Genomic DNA, 17,907 nt, shown 5'->3' with positions numbered 1-17,907 from the left:
ACTAACATACAAACAACTCCCACACCACATACGACAATAGACATATCGTCGTATGTGGTGTTCACCCCCACCCCCCCCACCACCACCCCCCCCGATCCCCCCACTAGCAGAAGGGGAGAGCATCTGCCATGACATGGTAATGTCCATAATCCCCCCGTGTCCCCCTCCCAGTTCAGCAGGCCCCACGGCCCGCCAGCGCACCAGAGGCCACGGGTAGAGCCAGGCACCTGGTCATACACCAGCCCAACCCTCCAACAAAATACTCCAGAGAACCCAAGCCCCCAGAACACCGAGGCCCCACCAGGACACCCACCTAAGGACAACACACCCCAAGAACCCCTGGACCTAACCCAGACACACCCAGGAGCAGCACAGCTACCAGGCAAGTGACCCGTGTTCACCGGAGCAGAACCCCCAAGAGGCAAGGCAAATTTATTTGATGGCACATTCAGTACAAAGACAATGCAAAGTGCCATTACATCATTAAAATATAGGAAAATAAAGCAGAATAAAAGCAAGTTGGAATGAAATGTAGAAACAAAATAAAACATGGGAGTATAGAAAGTAAAAGAAAATATTAAAACAGTTGGACAACAAAGTTAAACAAATGATGTTTCAGTAAAACAGTTTAACTAGAACAGTTGAAGGCAATCCTAAACAAACGTGTTTTAATCTTGATCTAAAGGAACTCAGGCTTTCAGCACTTTTCCAGTTTTCTGGGAGTTTGTTCCAGATCAGTGGAGCATAGGAACTAAATGCTGCTTCTCCATGTCTGGTTCTGGTTCTGGTTCTGGTTCTGCAGAGCAGGCTGGAGCCAGAAGACCTGAGTGGTCTGGAGGGTTGATGCCCTGATAACAAGTCTGTGATGGATTTAGGTGCTAATTCAGAACCGGGTCCATGTTCTCTACGTTCTTAGTCTTAGTGAGGACTTCAGAACCGGGTCCATGTTCTCTACGTTCTTAGTCTCAGTGGAAGGACTTCAGAACCGGGTCCATGTTCTCTACGTTCTTAGTCTCAGTGGAAGGACTTCAGAACCGGGTCCATGTTCTCTACGTTCTTAGTCTCAGTGGAAGGACTTCAGAACCGGGTCGATGTTCTCTACGTTCTTAGTCTTAGTGAGGACTTCAGAACCGGGTCCATGTTCTCTACGTTCTTAGTCTTAGTGAGGACTTCAGAACCGGGTCCATGTTCTCTACGTTCTTAGTCTTAGTGGAAGGACTTCAGAACCGGGTCCATGTTCTCTACGTTCTTAGTCTTAGTGGAAGGACTGCAGAACCGGGTCCATGTTCTCTACGTTCTTAGTCTTAGTGAGGACTTCAGAACCGGGTCCATGTTCTCTACGTTCTTAGTCTTAGTGGAAGGACTTCAGAACCGGGTCCATGTTCTCTACGTTCTTAGTCTTAGTGAGGACTTCAGAACCGGGTCCATGTTCTCTACGTTCTTAGTCTTAGTGGAAGGACTTCAGAACCGGGTCCATGTTCTCTACGTTCTTAGTCTTAGTGGAAGGACTGCAGAACCGGGTCCATGTTCTCTACGTTCTTAGTCTTAGTGAGGACTTCAGAACCGGGTCCATGTTCTCTACGTTCTTAGTCTTAGTGGAAGGACTTCAGAACCGGGTCCATGTTCTCTACGTTCTTAGTCTTAGTGAGGACTTCAGAACCGGGTCCATGTTCTCTACGTTCTTAGTCTTAGTGGAAGGACTTCAGAACCGGGTCCATGTTCTCTACGTTCTTAGTCTTAGTGGAAGGACTGCAGAACCGGGTCCATGTTCTCTACGTTCTTAGTCTTAGTGGAAGGACTTCAGAACCGGGTCCATGTTCTCTACGTTCTTAGTCTTAGTGGAAGGACTTCAGAACCGGGTCCATGTTCTCTACGTTCTTAGTCTCAGTGGAAGGACTTCAGAACCGGGTCGATGTTCTCTACGTTCTTAGTCTTAGTGAGGACTTCAGAACCGGGTCCATGTTCTCTACGTTCTTAGTCTTAGTGGAAGGACTTCAGAACCGGGTCCATGTTCTCTACGTTCTTAGTCTTAGTGGAAGGACTGCAGAACCGGGTCCATGTTCTCTACGTTCTTAGTCTTAGTGAGGACTTCAGAACCGGGTCCATGTTCTCTACGTTCTTAGTCTTAGTGGAAGGACTTCAGAACCGGGTCCATGTTCTCTACGTTCTTAGTCTTAGTGGAAGGACTTCAGAACCGGGTCCATGTTCTCTACGTTCTTAGTCTTAGTGAGGACTTCAGAACCGGGTCCATGTTCTCTACGTTCTTAGTCTTAGTGGAAGGACTTCAGAACCGGGTCCATGTTCTCTACGTTCTTAGTCTTAGTGGAAGGACTTCAGAACCGGGTCCATGTTCTCTACGTTCTTAGTCTTAGTGGAAGGACTTCAGAACCGGGTCCGTGTTCTCTACGTTCTTAGTCTTAGTGGAAGGACTTCAGAACCGGGTCCATGTTCTCTACGTTCTTAGTCTTAGTGAGGACTTCAGAACCGGGTCCATGTTCTCTACGTTCTTAGTCTTAGTGGAAGGACTTCAGAACCGGGTCCATGTTCTCTACGTTCTTAGTCTTAGTGAGGAGTTCAGAACCGGGTCCGTGTTCTCTACGTTCTTAGTCTCAGTGGAAGGACTTCAGAACCGAGTCCATGTTCTCTACGTTCTTAGTCTTAGTGAGGACTTCAGAACCGAGTCCATGTTCTCTACGTTCTTAGTCTTAGTGAGGACTTCAGAACCGGGTCCATGTTCTCTACGTTCTTAGTCTTAGTGAGGACTTCAGAACCGAGTCCATGTTCTCTACGTTCTTAGTCTTAGTGAGGACTTCAGAACCGGGTCCATGTTCTCTACGTTCTTAGTCTTAGTGAGGACTTCAGAACCGGGTCCATGTTCTCTACGTTCTTAGTCTTAGTGAGGACTTCAGAACCGAGTCCATGTTCTCTACGTTCTTAGTCTTAGTGGAAGGACTTCAGAACCGAGTCCATGTTCTCTACGTTCTTAGTCTTAGTGGAAGGACTCCGGATGATGCGTTCATAGCTCTGTCCAATCAGAGCTCAGTCTAAACCCGACTTCTGTGGAGCTGTTTCAGCTTCTTTCACTGCTTGTGGCCATCAGTAATTATTCCTGCTACAGTTGGTGTTATCAGAGCAGCAGGAAGAGCGATCAGAGTTATAAATAATTTTGATCTTAACCAGCGGTGAAAGTAAGCCGGTACCGTCCGGTACTGCGTACAGCAGCAGGGAAGTAGGAGAGCTGCTGCCAGATGAAGCCTTCATTCAGAACCAGTCATGGCTGCACGCTGGATCAGAAACAGATCTGCTGACCAGATACAGTCTAAAACGCCACTTAGTCTGTTTATAAGTTCCGTTCTTATTAATTCTGCATTTTTAACTAGTTTCTGTGCCTCAACGCTCTAACTGCTCCTCTCTCCTCCCTTCCCTCGGAGCTAGGTGCTTTTATCAGCGGTCACTATTCAAAAGGTGAATCACTACGTTTAATGTCCTCACACCCGCAGCAAAAGATGGCAGTTAAAGTCAGTAGGAGAGTCAGTAGCTGTGTTTCATGCTCTTTTGTTTTAACCACACAGAACCAGCGGTGCCTCGGTGGGCTGCTGCCTTACAAGTTAATCCAGGTGCGCATAATTACGTTACATGTAATTTAGGTGCACACTTTTAAGGGTCATTTTAAGGAACTTGTAACATCAGGGGTTTTAGCTCAGACCCATCATTCCTCCTCTTCCCTATAAAGGAAAAGGAGTCTTTATTTATTCATTTTCCCCACTGTTTATCCAGCAGCTGGATCAGACGCAGCGTGAACCCAGCGTGCTTTAAGTGTGGTAGCTGAATGAAAAAGGTTGGACCGTATGGAATCCGTGTAAATCCGTGTATCTTTCGTTCTATTTTCAATTGCAAATCAAAAAACGAAAAACAAAAAATGGACTGGTTATTTTGTTTTTTATGGTTAAACGAAAAACGAAAAACGAATTGGTTTTTCATATTTCAATTCTAAGCTCAGATCGAAAATACGAAATCAAAAAACGGACACCCAGGCAGAATTTGATTTTAATATTTAATCGGTAGGGTTTACGTGACCTGAAAGTTTGGCGGAGCGTTAGCTAACAAACATTAGCTTGTTACCCCCACTACGTTCGATCAAACAGGACTAGATAAGGCAGTCGGACCTATCAGCCATGGACAGTTACGTGTTGTTTCGAGGATCAAAGCGTGTGACTCTAAAGGATGAGGACATGACAACCGAAAAAATCAGCAGGATTTTCCAGGTATAATTTTTTTCTTGTAACTTTTCTGTGCACTGTACTTTTACCACACAACGTAGCATAGCCTCTATTTTGCTGCATAAGCCTTTTGCTCTACTGGCATATTCTTCTTTCATTTTGTTATAGTTACATCAAATGCAGTCTCTCTCTGCCATAGTTTAAATGCTTTTCATTTTGTTTGGTTGCTGTTTTACCTTTTGCTAATTTTGATATTTCTATTTATCTATTTGCACATTTGTGGTCATTTACTTGAGTTAATTTATTTGATGTAATGTTAATTATAAATCATATATTATTACTTTTGCAAAGGTTCATGGCTCCAGTGTCTACGTCACTGATGACACCAATGTTGCCATATTTCCTGGAAATGATGGTCACTTCAGCACCATTGACCTCATAGTAAGGGGCCATTATGAAGCGCATGGAGAGAGTGATGCTGTGGGGGAGCCATCCAGTGTGCCTGGACCACTGAACCCTGTCCCCTTCGCCTTCTGCCGCCCATCTAGTGCTGCTGCTGGTTCAGCTCTAACTGCAAGGCCTTCTCCAAGAGCACCAGTGACAAAGACATATCAAAGGTGACAAAACTTTTAACATCTATCTGTCATGGTTTTCAGATGACGAGCCCACATGCAGATACGAACGGGAGGCAATGCACAGTTTTAAGATTTTTATTAAAGGAAAACAGGCAGGTCTATGGACGGAACTACAGGTGACTCGGCTGGGTCAGAACGTCACGGCTGGAGAGTCTGTAAGAAAGAGCAAGTGAGTTCTTCTGAAATAAGAGCCAAGAAACTTGCTAGGAGTTGCGCTGCTTACCATTAGGCTGGGCGGACCTAACCGGGAAGAAGTAGCGTCAGGAGAACTCTATGTGAGTACTCAGATGGAGATAGGTGGCTAGTGGCTGAGGGCGGCAGATGTAGCTGGCGAGGAATCCGAGGCGACCTCATCGGCAGCGGTTGACAGATGGATTGACCAGAGTGAGCACAGAACCAACAGAACCCGGGAAAGGGGATCTCAGGCCTCACTGGGTAACTTCCAGGAAGTATGAGGGGAGCGCCAGAGCAAAATCTGAGCAGACAGGTCTGCTGGTCTGTTTCTTCGGACGGGACGTCAAGACAGGTGAGTGCATCCAAGCACCAAAATCTGGAGCAACAGAGAGGTACAAAAAATTACTCAAAAAAGAAGCGTAACAAAAAAACTCACAAGCTGGTTTCCGAGAGTTGGGACAGAGGCCACGTCGTACCACGACTGGTTAAGGCTCCGGCGTCTTCCATCTGCCAGTGCTCTGCTTAAGAAGCCAGAGGAAGCCGCCTGCAACGAGCTGCAGGTGTGGGCCACGCCTCCTCAGCCAACTAGACACACCTGAGGAGTAGAGTTAGAGCAGCCAACACAGAGAACCCTGACACTACCCCCCCCCCTCAACGGCCGCCTCCTGGCGGCCCAGACGAAGAAGTGCTGGGCTGAGTAGACCAGAAATCCCGAATCGAATCCTGATTGGCGATGGTAGCTGCAGACACCCATGAACGATTCCCAGAGCTGCGACCCTCCCAATCGACGAGGTATTGGTGACCCCTACCTCGTCGACGGGCATCCACAACCCTGATGACGCGAGGATTCTGACTGTCCTGGGAGGGTGGAGGGGGTCCGGAAGGAGGGTATGAATCATTGTCCAAAACGGGCTTAATCTGGGATACATGAAAAGTGGGATGAACACGAGAGTGAGGGGGAAGACGTAAGCGGACGGTGGTCGGGTTGATAACGGTCTCTATTTCATAGGGACCAGTAAACCGGGGAGCAAGCTTCTTGGCGGATGGGTTAGTCAATACATCTCTGGATGATAACCAAACCCTCTGACCAGGGCGATAATGGGGAGCTGGTCTGCGGTGCTGGTCAGCAAACCTCTTACTCCGCTCTGCGGTGCGAGTGAGTGCTGTAACCGTCTCTTTCCATATATTCTGGCAGCGAGCAATATAGTCGTTGACGGAGGTGAAGGGAATCCTGAGTTCGTCTGTGGGTAGGAGTGGAGGTTGATATCCTAAGGCAACTTCAAAAGGTGAACGTCCCGTGGCTGAGGTGATGTGAGAGTTCAGGGCATACCCAAGGCAAAAACTTGTTCCAGTCGGTAGGTGAAGATGACATGAGGCAACGGAGAGTGGTCTCTAATTGTTGATTCATTCGTTCTGTTTGGCCGTTGGTTTGAGGATGGTATCCGGAGGTGAGCGTGTAACGGGCACCCAGAGCAGAGCAAAAGTGCCGCCAGACCTGAGAAATAAACTGGGGACCCCGGTCAGAGAGAATGTCAACAGGGATACCATGGAGCTTGAAAACATGTTTAATGAGGAGTTGGGCAGTCTGGAGGGCGTTAGGTAGCTTACGGATGGGAATGAGATGACAAGACTTCGAAAAACGGTCAACAACAGTCAAAATCGTTGACATGCCTTGGGAAACAGGGAGTCCAGTAACGAAATCAATGGCAATGTGGGACCATGGACGTTTGGGGATAGGAAGAGGATTCAACAACCCAGAAGGTGGCTGGTTAGAAGACTTATTCTGGGCGCAGACAGGACAAGCTAAAACATAGTCTCTGACGTCCTTGGTCCACGATGGCCACCAGAATCGCCGGGACACCTGAGACTGGGTTCTATAAATGCCCGGATGGGCGGAAAACTTAGCATCATGACACCAGCGTAAAACCTCCGGACGAACAGATTGGGGAACATACTTTAGTCCCGGTGGACCCGTACCAGGATCCGGATCTAATAGTTGGGCCTGGTTAATCCTGTCCTCCAGATCCCAATGCAGACCTCCAACAGTGCATGTGGGGGGAAGAATAAGTTCCGGCTCCTTCTCTTGTTCAAATGGGGCAAATTGACGAGACAGAGCATCTGGTTTAATGTTTCTGGAGCCTGGTCTGTAGGTTATGGTGAGGTTGAAACGAGAAAAAAATAATGACCAACGGGCTTGCCTTGAGTTGAGTCTACGGGCTGTCTGCAGATAGGAGAGGTTCTTGTGATCTGTCCATATTATGATGGGCTGCTCGGATCCCTCTAGCCAGTGCCGCCACTCCTCCAATGCTAACTTAATGGCTAACAGTTCACGATCGCCTACATCATAGTTCTGCTCGGCAGGGGACAAGCGACGGGAGAAGAATGCACAAGGGTGTAACCTTTTATCTATCTCAGACTGTTGGGATAGGACCGCTCCCACACCTGTGTTTGAAGCGTCTATTTCAAGGGTGAATTGTTTCGCAGGATCAGGGTGAACGAGTATGGGAGCCTGGGAAAAACGGGACTTAAGTCGATTAAATGCCTCATCGGCTTCAGGACTCCAGATAAAAGGGACCTTGGTGGAGGTAAGAGCATGTAACGGGGAAGCTATCTGGCTGTAGTTCCTGATAAAACGCCTATAGAAATTGGCGAACCCAAGGAAACATTGAAGCTGTTTACGTGACTCAGGAACTGGCCACTCCGTTACTGCTTTTATTTTTTCTGGGTCTGACCTCACTTGACCGCCTTCCAAAACAAGACCGAGGAACGAAACTGAAGTCTGGTGGAACTCACACTTCTCGGCTTTTACAAACAGGCGATTTTCTAGTAATCGCTGGAGAACAAGTCGCACATGTTGCTTGTGTTGTTCTAAGTCACGAGAGTAAATCAGGATGTCATCTAAATAGACAAAAACAAAAACATTCAAAAAATCCCGCAGGACGTCGTTAACCAATGCCTGAAAAACTGCCGGGGCATTACACAAGCCGAAGGGCATGACTAGGTACTCAAAGTGACCTAACGGAGTCTTAAAAGCCGTCTTCCACTCATCCCCCTGTCTCACCCGAACCAAATGATAAGCGTTGCGCAGATCAAGCTTAGTAAAAATCTTGGCATTCTGGACTGGCTCGAGGGCTGATGATAATAGAGGAAGCGGGTACTTATTCTTGACGGTTATTTGGTTAAGCCCGCGATAATCTATACAGGGTCGAAGGGTCCCGTCCTTCTTGCCCACAAAAAAGAAAGCAGCCCCTAATGGGGAGGAAGAAGGACGAATTAACCCCGTAGCCAAAGACTCACTGATGTATTTCTCAAGCGATTGACGTTCTGACCTGGAGATGTTATAGAGCCGACTCACCGGTAGAGGGGCCCCAGGTAACAAGTCAATCGCACAGTCGTATGGGCGATGTGGGGGCAAAGAACAAGCCTGAGTTTTACTAAATACCTGCCGTAAGTCGTGGTAATCCTCTGGAACGCGAGAGAGGTCAATCGTGTCTCCGGAATCTGTCAAGGAAGTAGAGGAGACGGCTACGGGCCGAGCGGACTGCAAGCAACGGGAATGACAAGTAGGTGACCATGACTCCAGTCGGGACTCAGCCCAATTAAACTGCGGATTGTGGACCCTTAACCAGGCTATTCCCAAAACCACAGGTGAACGCTTTACCGGGAAGACAAAGAAGGAAAGCTGTTCCCGATGGTTACCGGAAACTATCACTACCAATGGTCGGGTGCGATGGGTAATAAGAGTCAATCTCTGCCCATCTAATGACGAGACCTGGAGTGGCTCGGGTAAAAGATCGACAGGTACTCGAAGCTGGTCCACTACAGCTTGGTCTATGAGATTAAAATCAGAGCCTGAATCTACTAGAGCCGAAACATCAAAACTTTCCTGGTCGAATATTAAAGTAACTGGTAAACAACAACGAGAACCAAATGACGCCTTAACAGCCTCCCGGGGAATAGATCCCAACCTGTCCACCGATCCCCCCGTTAAGAGCGGCGGACTCGGTCTTTTGGCCGAACAGGACAATCTCTGAGGTAATGACCCTCACCTCCACAATAAAGACATAAGTTTTCCGAGACACGCTGCTGACGTTCCTTATTGGAAAGACCAACCTGCCCCAACTGCATGGGTTCAGGAGGAGGTGTAAAGGAACGGGGTTTCTTCTTGGTAAATGTAGAAGAGGTGGAGGTGGATGATTGCAAGGCAAGGTTGGATCTAAAACGGGTTCGGCTGCGTAATCGAGAATCCAAACGGATAGCAAGTGCTACAAACTCCTCAAAATCCTCAGGTTCCTCAACCCGAGCTAACTCATCCTTTAACGACTCGTCTAGAGCCTGAAAGAAAGCTGCCTTTAACGGTCTCGGCTGCCAACCCGCAGCAGCAGCAAACGTACGAAACTCCACGGAAAAATCAGATACGCGTCGACCGCGCTGTTTCAAAGTGAGGAGATGACGAGACTGTTGTGCCGAATCCAACTCAGGTGAAAAAATTGTCTTAAATTCAGCAATGAAGTCCTGAAAAGTAATCCCAAACGACTGACAATCAGGGAATCGAGCCTCGGCCCACCTAAGAGCCCTACCCGTTAGTAGACGTAAGACATAAGATATCCTTACCTCATCAGAGGCGAAAGTCTGGGGAGAACGGTTAAACACCAGTTTGCACTGGAAAAGAAAACCACCGCAACTTCCACCGTCACCGGAGAATTTCTCCGGACAAGGTGACGCGCCCTCAAGTGGTGGAGTCCAAACCTGATTCTCCATGCTCGGAGCGTCGGAAGGCGGGGTCACGAGATCTTGAGTGACAGGTGACGTCTTCGCGGAAGTGACTGTGTCCGCAAGTAGGCTAACCTGAGCAGCTAATCTCTGAAGCTGTTCCTGAGTAGAATTGACAGCAAAACCTAGCGACTGCATTTGTTCCTGCTGTGCGGCTATCTGCCGCCCGAACGTATCCGCTGGACTCTGGTGGCCGGAGCCTTCTTCTGTCATGGTTTTCAGGTGACGAGTCCACATGCAGATACGAACGGGAGGCAATGCACAGTTTTAAGATTTTTATTAAAGGAAAACAGGCAGGTCTATGGACGGATCTACAGGTGACTCGGCTGGGTCAGAACGTCACGGCTGGAGAGTCTGTAAGAAAGAGCAAGTGAGTTCTTCTGAAATAAGAGCCAAGAAACTTGCTAGGAGTTGCGCTGCTTACCATTAGGCTGGGCGGACCTAACCGGGAAGAAGTAGCGTCAGGAGAACTCTATGTGACTACTCAGATGGAGATAGGTGGCTAGTGGCTGAGGGCGGCAGATGTAGCTGGCGAGGAATCCGAGGCGACCTCATCGGCAGCGGTTGACAGATGGATTGACCAGAGTGAGCACAGAACCAACAGAACCCGGGAAAGGGGATCTCAGGCCTCGCTGGGTAACTTCCAGGAAGTATGAGGGGAGCGCCAGAGCAAAATCTGAGCAGACAGGTCTGCTGGTCTGTTTCTTCGGACGGGACGTCAAGACAGGTGAGTGCATCCAAGCACCAAAATCTGGAGCAACAGAGAGGTACAAAAAATTACTCAAAAAAGAAGCGTAACAAAAAAACTCACAAGCTGGTTTCCGAGAGTTGGGACAGAGGCCACGTCGTACCACGACTGGTTAAGGCTCCGGCGTCTTCCATCTGCCAGTGCTCTGCTTAAGAAGCCAGAGGAAGCCGCCTGCAACGAGCTGCAGGTGTGGGCCACGCCTCCTCAGCCAACTAGACACACCTGAGGAGTAGAGTTAGAGCAGCCAACACAGAGAACCCTGACACTATCTATCTATCTATCTATCTATCTATCTATCTATCTATCTATCTATCTATCTATCTATCTATCTATCTATCTATCTATCTATCTATCTATCTATCTATCTATCTATCTTGTCTGTCTGTCTAAATTACAAACATATTGTAATCTTCAGGACCATCTCTGTTGCTGATCTTGTGGAAGGCATATTGGAAACAAGCAAAACCCTGACAGTTCGATTTTTGGCATTTGAGGCATCTGTCACAGGGATCACAAGTAAAGTAAATGATGCTCTTGATCATGAGGACTCATTCATCCTTACCGATGGTCAGGGAAAACGGATTTTGGATACAGAAGGAACCAGAGGTAAATTACTAAATATATAAAGGAGCATGTATAACTCTCTGATTTTAACTAAAATACTTTTGCATTATTTTATTTCTGAAAAATTTAATATATTTTATGTAATACAATATAAACTATTTTCCTTTTAAGGAGCCGCTTTTTGGAAACAAAATGCTAGGAAGGTGTGTGCTGTGAAGGAAGGAGATTTGCAGCAGTTACAAGGAAGCAAAAAAAGAAGACTGAGGTATTTAAACTTGATTTGTTAGTCGATGGCCTAGTATGAATGTTCTTAATTGACCAATTAAGAGGATGTTTTTTGTGAGAATTTAAGCCAAAATAAGCCATTCAAGTCTGTAATTTGCATTGCATGAGTTAGGATCACAATGATTATGTTGTATATTTGTGCACTGTTTTAAAGGTACAAATGGAAACACTAGCAATTAGGATTCTGTTGCTGTGATGTTGAGTTTTGAGCTCAACTTAAAACTACATCCTAAGCTTTTGTATTTTTTTATACCTTTTGTAATTCTAAAAAGGTTGAATAAAACAGTTGAAAGAAATACAGTTTTCCAAAATTATTTAACAAATCATGGCAGCTTTGTAACATATGAATAACTTCAAAGTTGTTAAGTAAAAAAACAAAATTCTTTGCTTTTCCAGTAAATCAAGCAGACTACAGGCTGTGAAAACACAACTAAATAATTTTATTTTTTCAGACATATCTTGCTGTCACATTCATTAAACAGATTAAAGCATCTTGGAAAGGAGTATCATCATTGTTTGCCACATGATTAAAAATGAGAGAGATGTCAGGGTAGTTCTCTGCAAAGATCTGCTCTGCATGGCATCTGTCTTCTTCAGATGAAAATGGATCAGCTCCAAATACAGACTCCCAAGTTAGTGAGGATCCCAAGTCTTGTTCATACAGGTTCAACAGAAGCACATGGCAGCAGCTCCTCAGACACTCTAGCCAGGCAGCCATCTGCTGCTAGTTCATTGGGTATTCCACGACCTAAAACATGTAATATCACCTAAGCATACCTGGTATCTTGTGTGCATTCCATGAACGCACAACTCTGTCAAGTCCAATTTGGCTTACTTGACATGTCAGATTTGAGATGCAGAATCTGGTGAGGTTATCCTCCATGTTCACAACCTCTTGGTCCAGCAGGTGCACCAGAGCCCGTTTAAGTGGGTAGTTACCTCTCCACCCGAAGGTTCTGTTGATAAAGTCCATGATGTTTTTAGGTTAAAGGTAAATATAAAAGCAGGAAATGTAACAACACATAATTGATTTTTCTTTTAAGATCCGTATGATCTTAATATTCTAAGTATGTGTTTGACAATAAATCATGTCAAGCCACAGATGGGATTATAGAAAACTAAACTAAAACACAAAATGTGAATAAAGATTAACAATAAAAACATACTGTGCACCATGGAAAGGTAATTGCACATGTACAGTAGTTTCAACGGGGTTTATAGAAGAGTTCAATCTTGTTTAATAATATTTAAAGGGAACAGTGCATGAATCACAAATAATTTCTATAACTTCTCACCCTTGTTGATGTGGTTTGGAGGTATGGTGGCCTGCTGAGATTGTGTCTGTATCTTGACAGTCTCTCCTGCATGTAAAGACACAGGTTGAACTCCCTGACGTGATCAACCCGAACTTGGTCCCACATGCCATGGTTCACGACCGCAGATCTGACATTAAAAAAAATTACACCACTGCATTGAATTTAAGTAATTCAATGACTGTACATGTTTTAAAGGTAATATACTACAGACAATAATAATAGTATTTGTGAATATATTCACCTATATACATCCTCGTAAATCACAAGGTTGTTTTTGATGGGCATGGTTGAATGTGCAACAATTTTGCTGCTGTAGCCATCAACAGCCAACACATGTGTAACTCCAAACATCCCAAGCTTTTCATTTTGGTCTAAATGAAGTTTATGGCCCATATATTCAGCATAGTACGGAGTAGGATTTAAATTACGAGCACCCTGGGAGGGGGAGATTAGAACACCATTTTATTAAAATGTCTTTAGAATGACTCAATTATACGTAACAATTTCAAAAATAACAAATAAACAAACAAATATTGCAGCTTTGTTTTAATTTGCCTAATTTAATTTAATGCATATATAAAGGGGAAAACAAAAACGTGTGCAGTTATTTACAGTAGAGACAACGAGCTCCATTTGTTTGGCTTCACAGCTGCTTCGCTGTCTCGGTTGCTAGGCAACATCAGTAACGCCAAGGTAAGGGTGAGTCGGGTCCATCCTTAGAAGGACCCAGTCTACGGGGGCTGCATCCTTCGTAGGACACGCTTTTGGGTCCTTCGAAGGATGCAGCCCCTTCACTCCGTGTGTAATCTGCTTTGCAAAGGTTTCCTTCACTCCGCTCATCGCTCAACTTGCATCACGCTCTGCAGAAATCACTTCACGCTTCACTGAGTCTGCACACTTCAAAATAATAAGAAACATGCACATTTATTTAACTAGAATGACGCCTTATTCAAAAGAAGAAATGGGAAGTTAAAGTAGGCTATTTGAACTGTGGCTTCTTCAATGTAAACTAACGTTTTCCCAATAAGAAAGCTTTGAGTGAGAGGTGGGAGACCCTGGCACGATTTATCCCAAGCTCCGTAGCATTTTAAAGTTCAAACATTAAGCCTATCATTACCAAATCTGTACCTTTTAAAGCACAAGAATTACCTGACGTCGGAATTCATGGTATGGCTGATGGAGCTCTCTTAGGCGTTTTCCAACCCGACCCTCTCCTGCATGCAGCCCCAGTGAAGACAGATAGCCGGTCATGAACTTCCTGCCATATGATGGTCCAGTCTGTCACAGAATAACACATTTACTATCGGTGTGTGATATAAATATAATATTTAAAATATACAGTGGAGATCTGGATGATTATGATAATGAAATCTGAAAGACAGCTTACCTCATATACAGACTGAATCAAAGCGCTGTCTAGCTCTGCGTCTGAAACGGATCCTTTTCTCCTCAGACCATGCATAGCACAGACTCTTCTGACGCTCATCTTAGAGCATTTCCTGATGCCCATCTGCTGCAATGTGCTGGAAATTTTAGTGTGTGTCAACCCGCTGTTAAACAACTCCTCAATCAACCTAGTGTGTGGTTCTAGCGCCGCCATGGTAGCCACTTCATTGGTCCCTAACCATAGACATAATATAAGAGTAGACGCGTCATTGGGCGGGTTCTGCCTGCTGTGATGCGTCAGAGCGTCCGCCATCTTAAATGTGGCAAATCTGCAGTTACTCAGTCACTTAAACAGTATCAGAGGGACTTTAATCTCTGAATATACTTTGTATTCGTAGTGTTTTTTTTGTAATATTACAAGTTTATTTTCGTATCCCTTTAGCTTCATTCTTCTGAATTTATTCTCCTAAAGAATAAAAGTATTTAAAATAATCTAACCTGGCCCTATTACTCCAGGAGTGAAATAATTCTGCAAACTGTGATTATTCTGGAAATGTTCCCCCTTAATTCTCATAATATGACGTTTTTATCATAACATTATCACTTTTGTGTTTGTTTGTTTATTTTTACTTTATTGACCACATTATTAATTTTACCTCTTTAATAATCCCCCCAAAAGTGTGTTCCTAAAGGTTCACATGTGACACGGTTTTATGAAATAATGAAGACCACAATGTTTAGACTTAACAAATTGATCCTTATATTCATAACACATACACACACAAATATATATATATATATATATATATATATATATATATATATATATATATATATGTATGTATGTATGTATATATATATATATATATATACATACATACACACACACATATATATATATATATATATATATATGTGTGTGTGTGTGTCTGTATTTATTGCAGCACCGAATGAGGCATCTTCTCTGATCCACGTTCACAATAACAGAACTCAACTTTTTTCTGCCACATACAATATGGCGGTGACGTTGACGTGCGAACCTGCGCCCTATGACGCGTCTACGTATATATGTCTGTGACCCTAACTGCCGCACAAAGAACTATTTCCGGGTCACGTAAACCCTACCGATTAAATATTAAAATCAAATTATTATTATTATTATTATTTTTTTTTATTATCAAATTCTGCCTGGGTGTCCGTTTTTTGATTTCGTATTTTCGATCTGAGCTTAGAATTGAAATATGAAAAACCAATTCGTTTTTTGTTTTTCGTTTAACCATAAAAAACAAAATAATCAGTCCATTTTTTGTTTTTCGTTTTTTTGATTTGCAATTGAAAATAGAAAGAACGGATTGTATGGGCTTGGTGAAACTCTGCGTCATTCACAAATAAGACCAACATGGATAGAATAATGATAATCTGTAGTGTTTTTTATTGCCTGGATGTGTATCTGATAATTCATATTGTGCCTTTTAAAATCAACTACAATATTTTCTTATTAAAGTCAGGAAAAAAAGATTTCTCTTACAGGGCCCAGTCAGCCACTCCCCCAGCCACGCCCCCGAAAATTAACACAATCTTACTCTTAATTTTTGATAAAAGTTGATTGGTCTGGTCAGGATTAATATTTTGGCTGGTAAAAAATATGCCTGGCCGGTTGATTTTTACATCTACCAGGAAGAACCAGGAAGTTAATTTCTGGTTCCAGACCTTCTCACCGCTCCATGGCCATTCACAGGCAGCACACAGCAGCAGTGTTTTCAGCTCTCTGCTGCAGGGAAGACACTGACTGTTCAGATCTACTCTACATAGCCTCACTATCCATGCCTACAGCTCATGCAACTGGCTCCTGTTTGAAAAAAGGGTACAGTCTGTTTCCTCACACCTCCTTCAGTTGCCTTCCCTCTCAGGACGGGTCCAGAGCAAATGTCCCAGAACTGTTAGGGCAGGAAAAGAGCTTTGGCACAAACAGAGTTACTAAATGGAGTGCAAGTCAAAAACAAGTCCAGATCCAGGAGGAAAACAAGTGTGTGTGTGTGTGTGTGTGTGTGTGTGTGTGTGTGTGTGTGTGTGTGTGTGTGTGTGTGTGTGTGTGTGTGTGTGTGTGTGTGTGTGTGTGTTGGACGCAGTTCGTTTCCTGTCAGAGAGACAGGGCGGGCGGGTGAATTGGAAACAGACCTCTCTCTCTCTCTCTCTCTCTCTCTCTCTCTCGCTCGCTCGTCTGGATCCAAGTCAGACTGAAGAGGAGCGCTGAGGAAGAGGAGATGAAAACCTGACAGAGAAGAAGAAGTGACAGAAACTCGAGGAGCAGCAGGAGAAAAGAGGAGCGAAGCATCATCTGAAGGTTTGAATAAACTAAATCTTTTCCTTGTTTAACTTCCACTGATTCTGCAGTTGTGAGGATCGGTTCCACAGGTTCTGCTGCAGATAGAGCCCGGGTTCTGCTGGGTAAACACTGGGAGCAGTTCTAACCTCTGCATTTCAGTTCCATGAGGTCACTGCGCTGCTGAGTCCAGGAGTCTGGGAGAAAAAAATCCCCCTGTGGAAAATCTCTGAGTGGAAACTGTGCGAGTGAAACTCTTCAGCTGTTTGGTTCCACCGAAGTTCTGATCCGTTTCTGTTCAGTGTTTGTCTAAAGCATCATGACGGTCAGCAAGTCAACCCAAAATAGCTTCAACATGAAGGGGAAACAGCTCTGATCATTAGCAGCAACTGGTACTGGTTCAGCCGTCACAACTCTAAACAGAACCTGCAGGTTCCTGAAGAACCCAGTGGTTTTTACAGAACCATCAGAGGCCCGAGCGTTCTGCCAGAATCACATCAGAACTGGATTGAACCTGGAGTAGATGGAAGACCCGTGAGACCAGAACATCTCAGATGTCCGATTTTGAAGACGAGCCTTCAGAGGAACCAGGTTCTCTGGATGATGCATGATGTTCGTTTTACTGAACCAACTTTATTAATAACGCTTTAGGCGTTCAGGGGGAGTGGTGGTCTAGTGGTTAGAGCAGCATGCTTCCACTCAGAGAAGGATGCAAGTACCTGGTTCAATCCCCACTGCCTGCACTCTGGGTCCCTGAGCAAGACCCTTAACCCCAGATTATTCCCCGGGCGCCGCACATGGCAGCCCACTGCTCCCCAAGGGGGATGGGTTAAAATCAGAAGTTAATTTCTGCATTGTGAGATCAATAAAGTTCTATTATTATTATTATTATTATTCTTAAAACAGGAAAACAAACACTGCTAAAACGGCAAACAATAAACATCCATTAAAAGATGGAAAAAGATATAAATGACATAAAACGCTAAAAGATTGCTAGAGGAGGTTCTGCCCCCTCTGAGCTTCCTGGTGGACCTCGGTACCTACAGGACCTCCTGCTGACCGAGAAGGAAGGTAGGGATGAAGGAGGGCTCGTCTCTGCATTTATTTATAAAACTCTTTAAAACAACCAAAGTGCTGCACATATAAAAGATGAAAGTTTTATAACATAAAAAGAACAAAAAGCAGTGATCCAAAGAATAAAACTGAGTAAAATCAACGTGTCTCAAGGACTCAAACTATGTTTTTAAAGCAGTTTTAAAAGTGAACGGTGAAGGACTCGTCTGTGACAGGAAGATCATCTCTTAGCTCTGAGCACTAAAAGCTCGGTCCCCTCTGAGCCTCCTTTGGACCTTGGCGCCGACCAAAGGTTCCCAGAGAGGGAAGACGGGGCAGGAACACGTAAAGCTCTAAAAACAAATAACAGAATCCTAAAACGGACTGTAAAATGCACAGGCAGCCAGTGGACTGAGACCAGAACCGGAGG

At 44.8% G+C, this 17,907-nt stretch overlaps 2 protein-coding genes across 4 annotated transcripts in view; one reads left to right on the top strand and one right to left on the bottom strand.

Moving 5' to 3' along the window:
• Positions 1-12,177: 12,177 nt before the first annotated feature.
• On the bottom strand, positions 12,178-14,351 carry LOC118561265. The gene is made up of 5 exons (XM_036133234.1): positions 14,103-14,351; positions 13,865-13,993; positions 12,957-13,150; positions 12,695-12,842; positions 12,178-12,355 (listed from the first exon to the last, which is right to left on the bottom strand). Exons 1-5 carry the CDS (start codon positions 14,313-14,315, stop codon positions 12,335-12,337), a joined length of 705 nt encoding a protein of 234 aa, XP_035989127.1. The 5' UTR covers positions 14,316-14,351; the 3' UTR covers positions 12,178-12,334.
• A 1,958-nt stretch (positions 14,352-16,309) lies between these two features.
• The window catches only part of LOC105922340 (platelet-derived growth factor receptor beta), a 36,336-nt gene continuing 34,738 nt past the window's right edge, over positions 16,310-17,907 (top strand). For all 3 annotated transcript variants that reach the window (XM_036133208.1, XM_036133205.1, XM_036133207.1), the window contains exon 1: positions 16,310-16,445. The gene's annotated coding sequence lies outside the window, so the exon portion shown is untranslated. The remainder of the gene's footprint in view (positions 16,446-17,907) is intronic.

The sequence above is a fragment of the Fundulus heteroclitus genome, unplaced genomic scaffold (genome assembly GCF_011125445.2).
Source record: "Fundulus heteroclitus isolate FHET01 unplaced genomic scaffold, MU-UCD_Fhet_4.1 scaffold_59, whole genome shotgun sequence".
Taxonomy (NCBI): Eukaryota; Metazoa; Chordata; class Actinopteri; order Cyprinodontiformes; family Fundulidae; genus Fundulus; species Fundulus heteroclitus.
The sequence above is the reverse complement of the archived record's forward strand: the minus strand, read 5'-3'. Positions and strand labels throughout refer to the sequence as shown.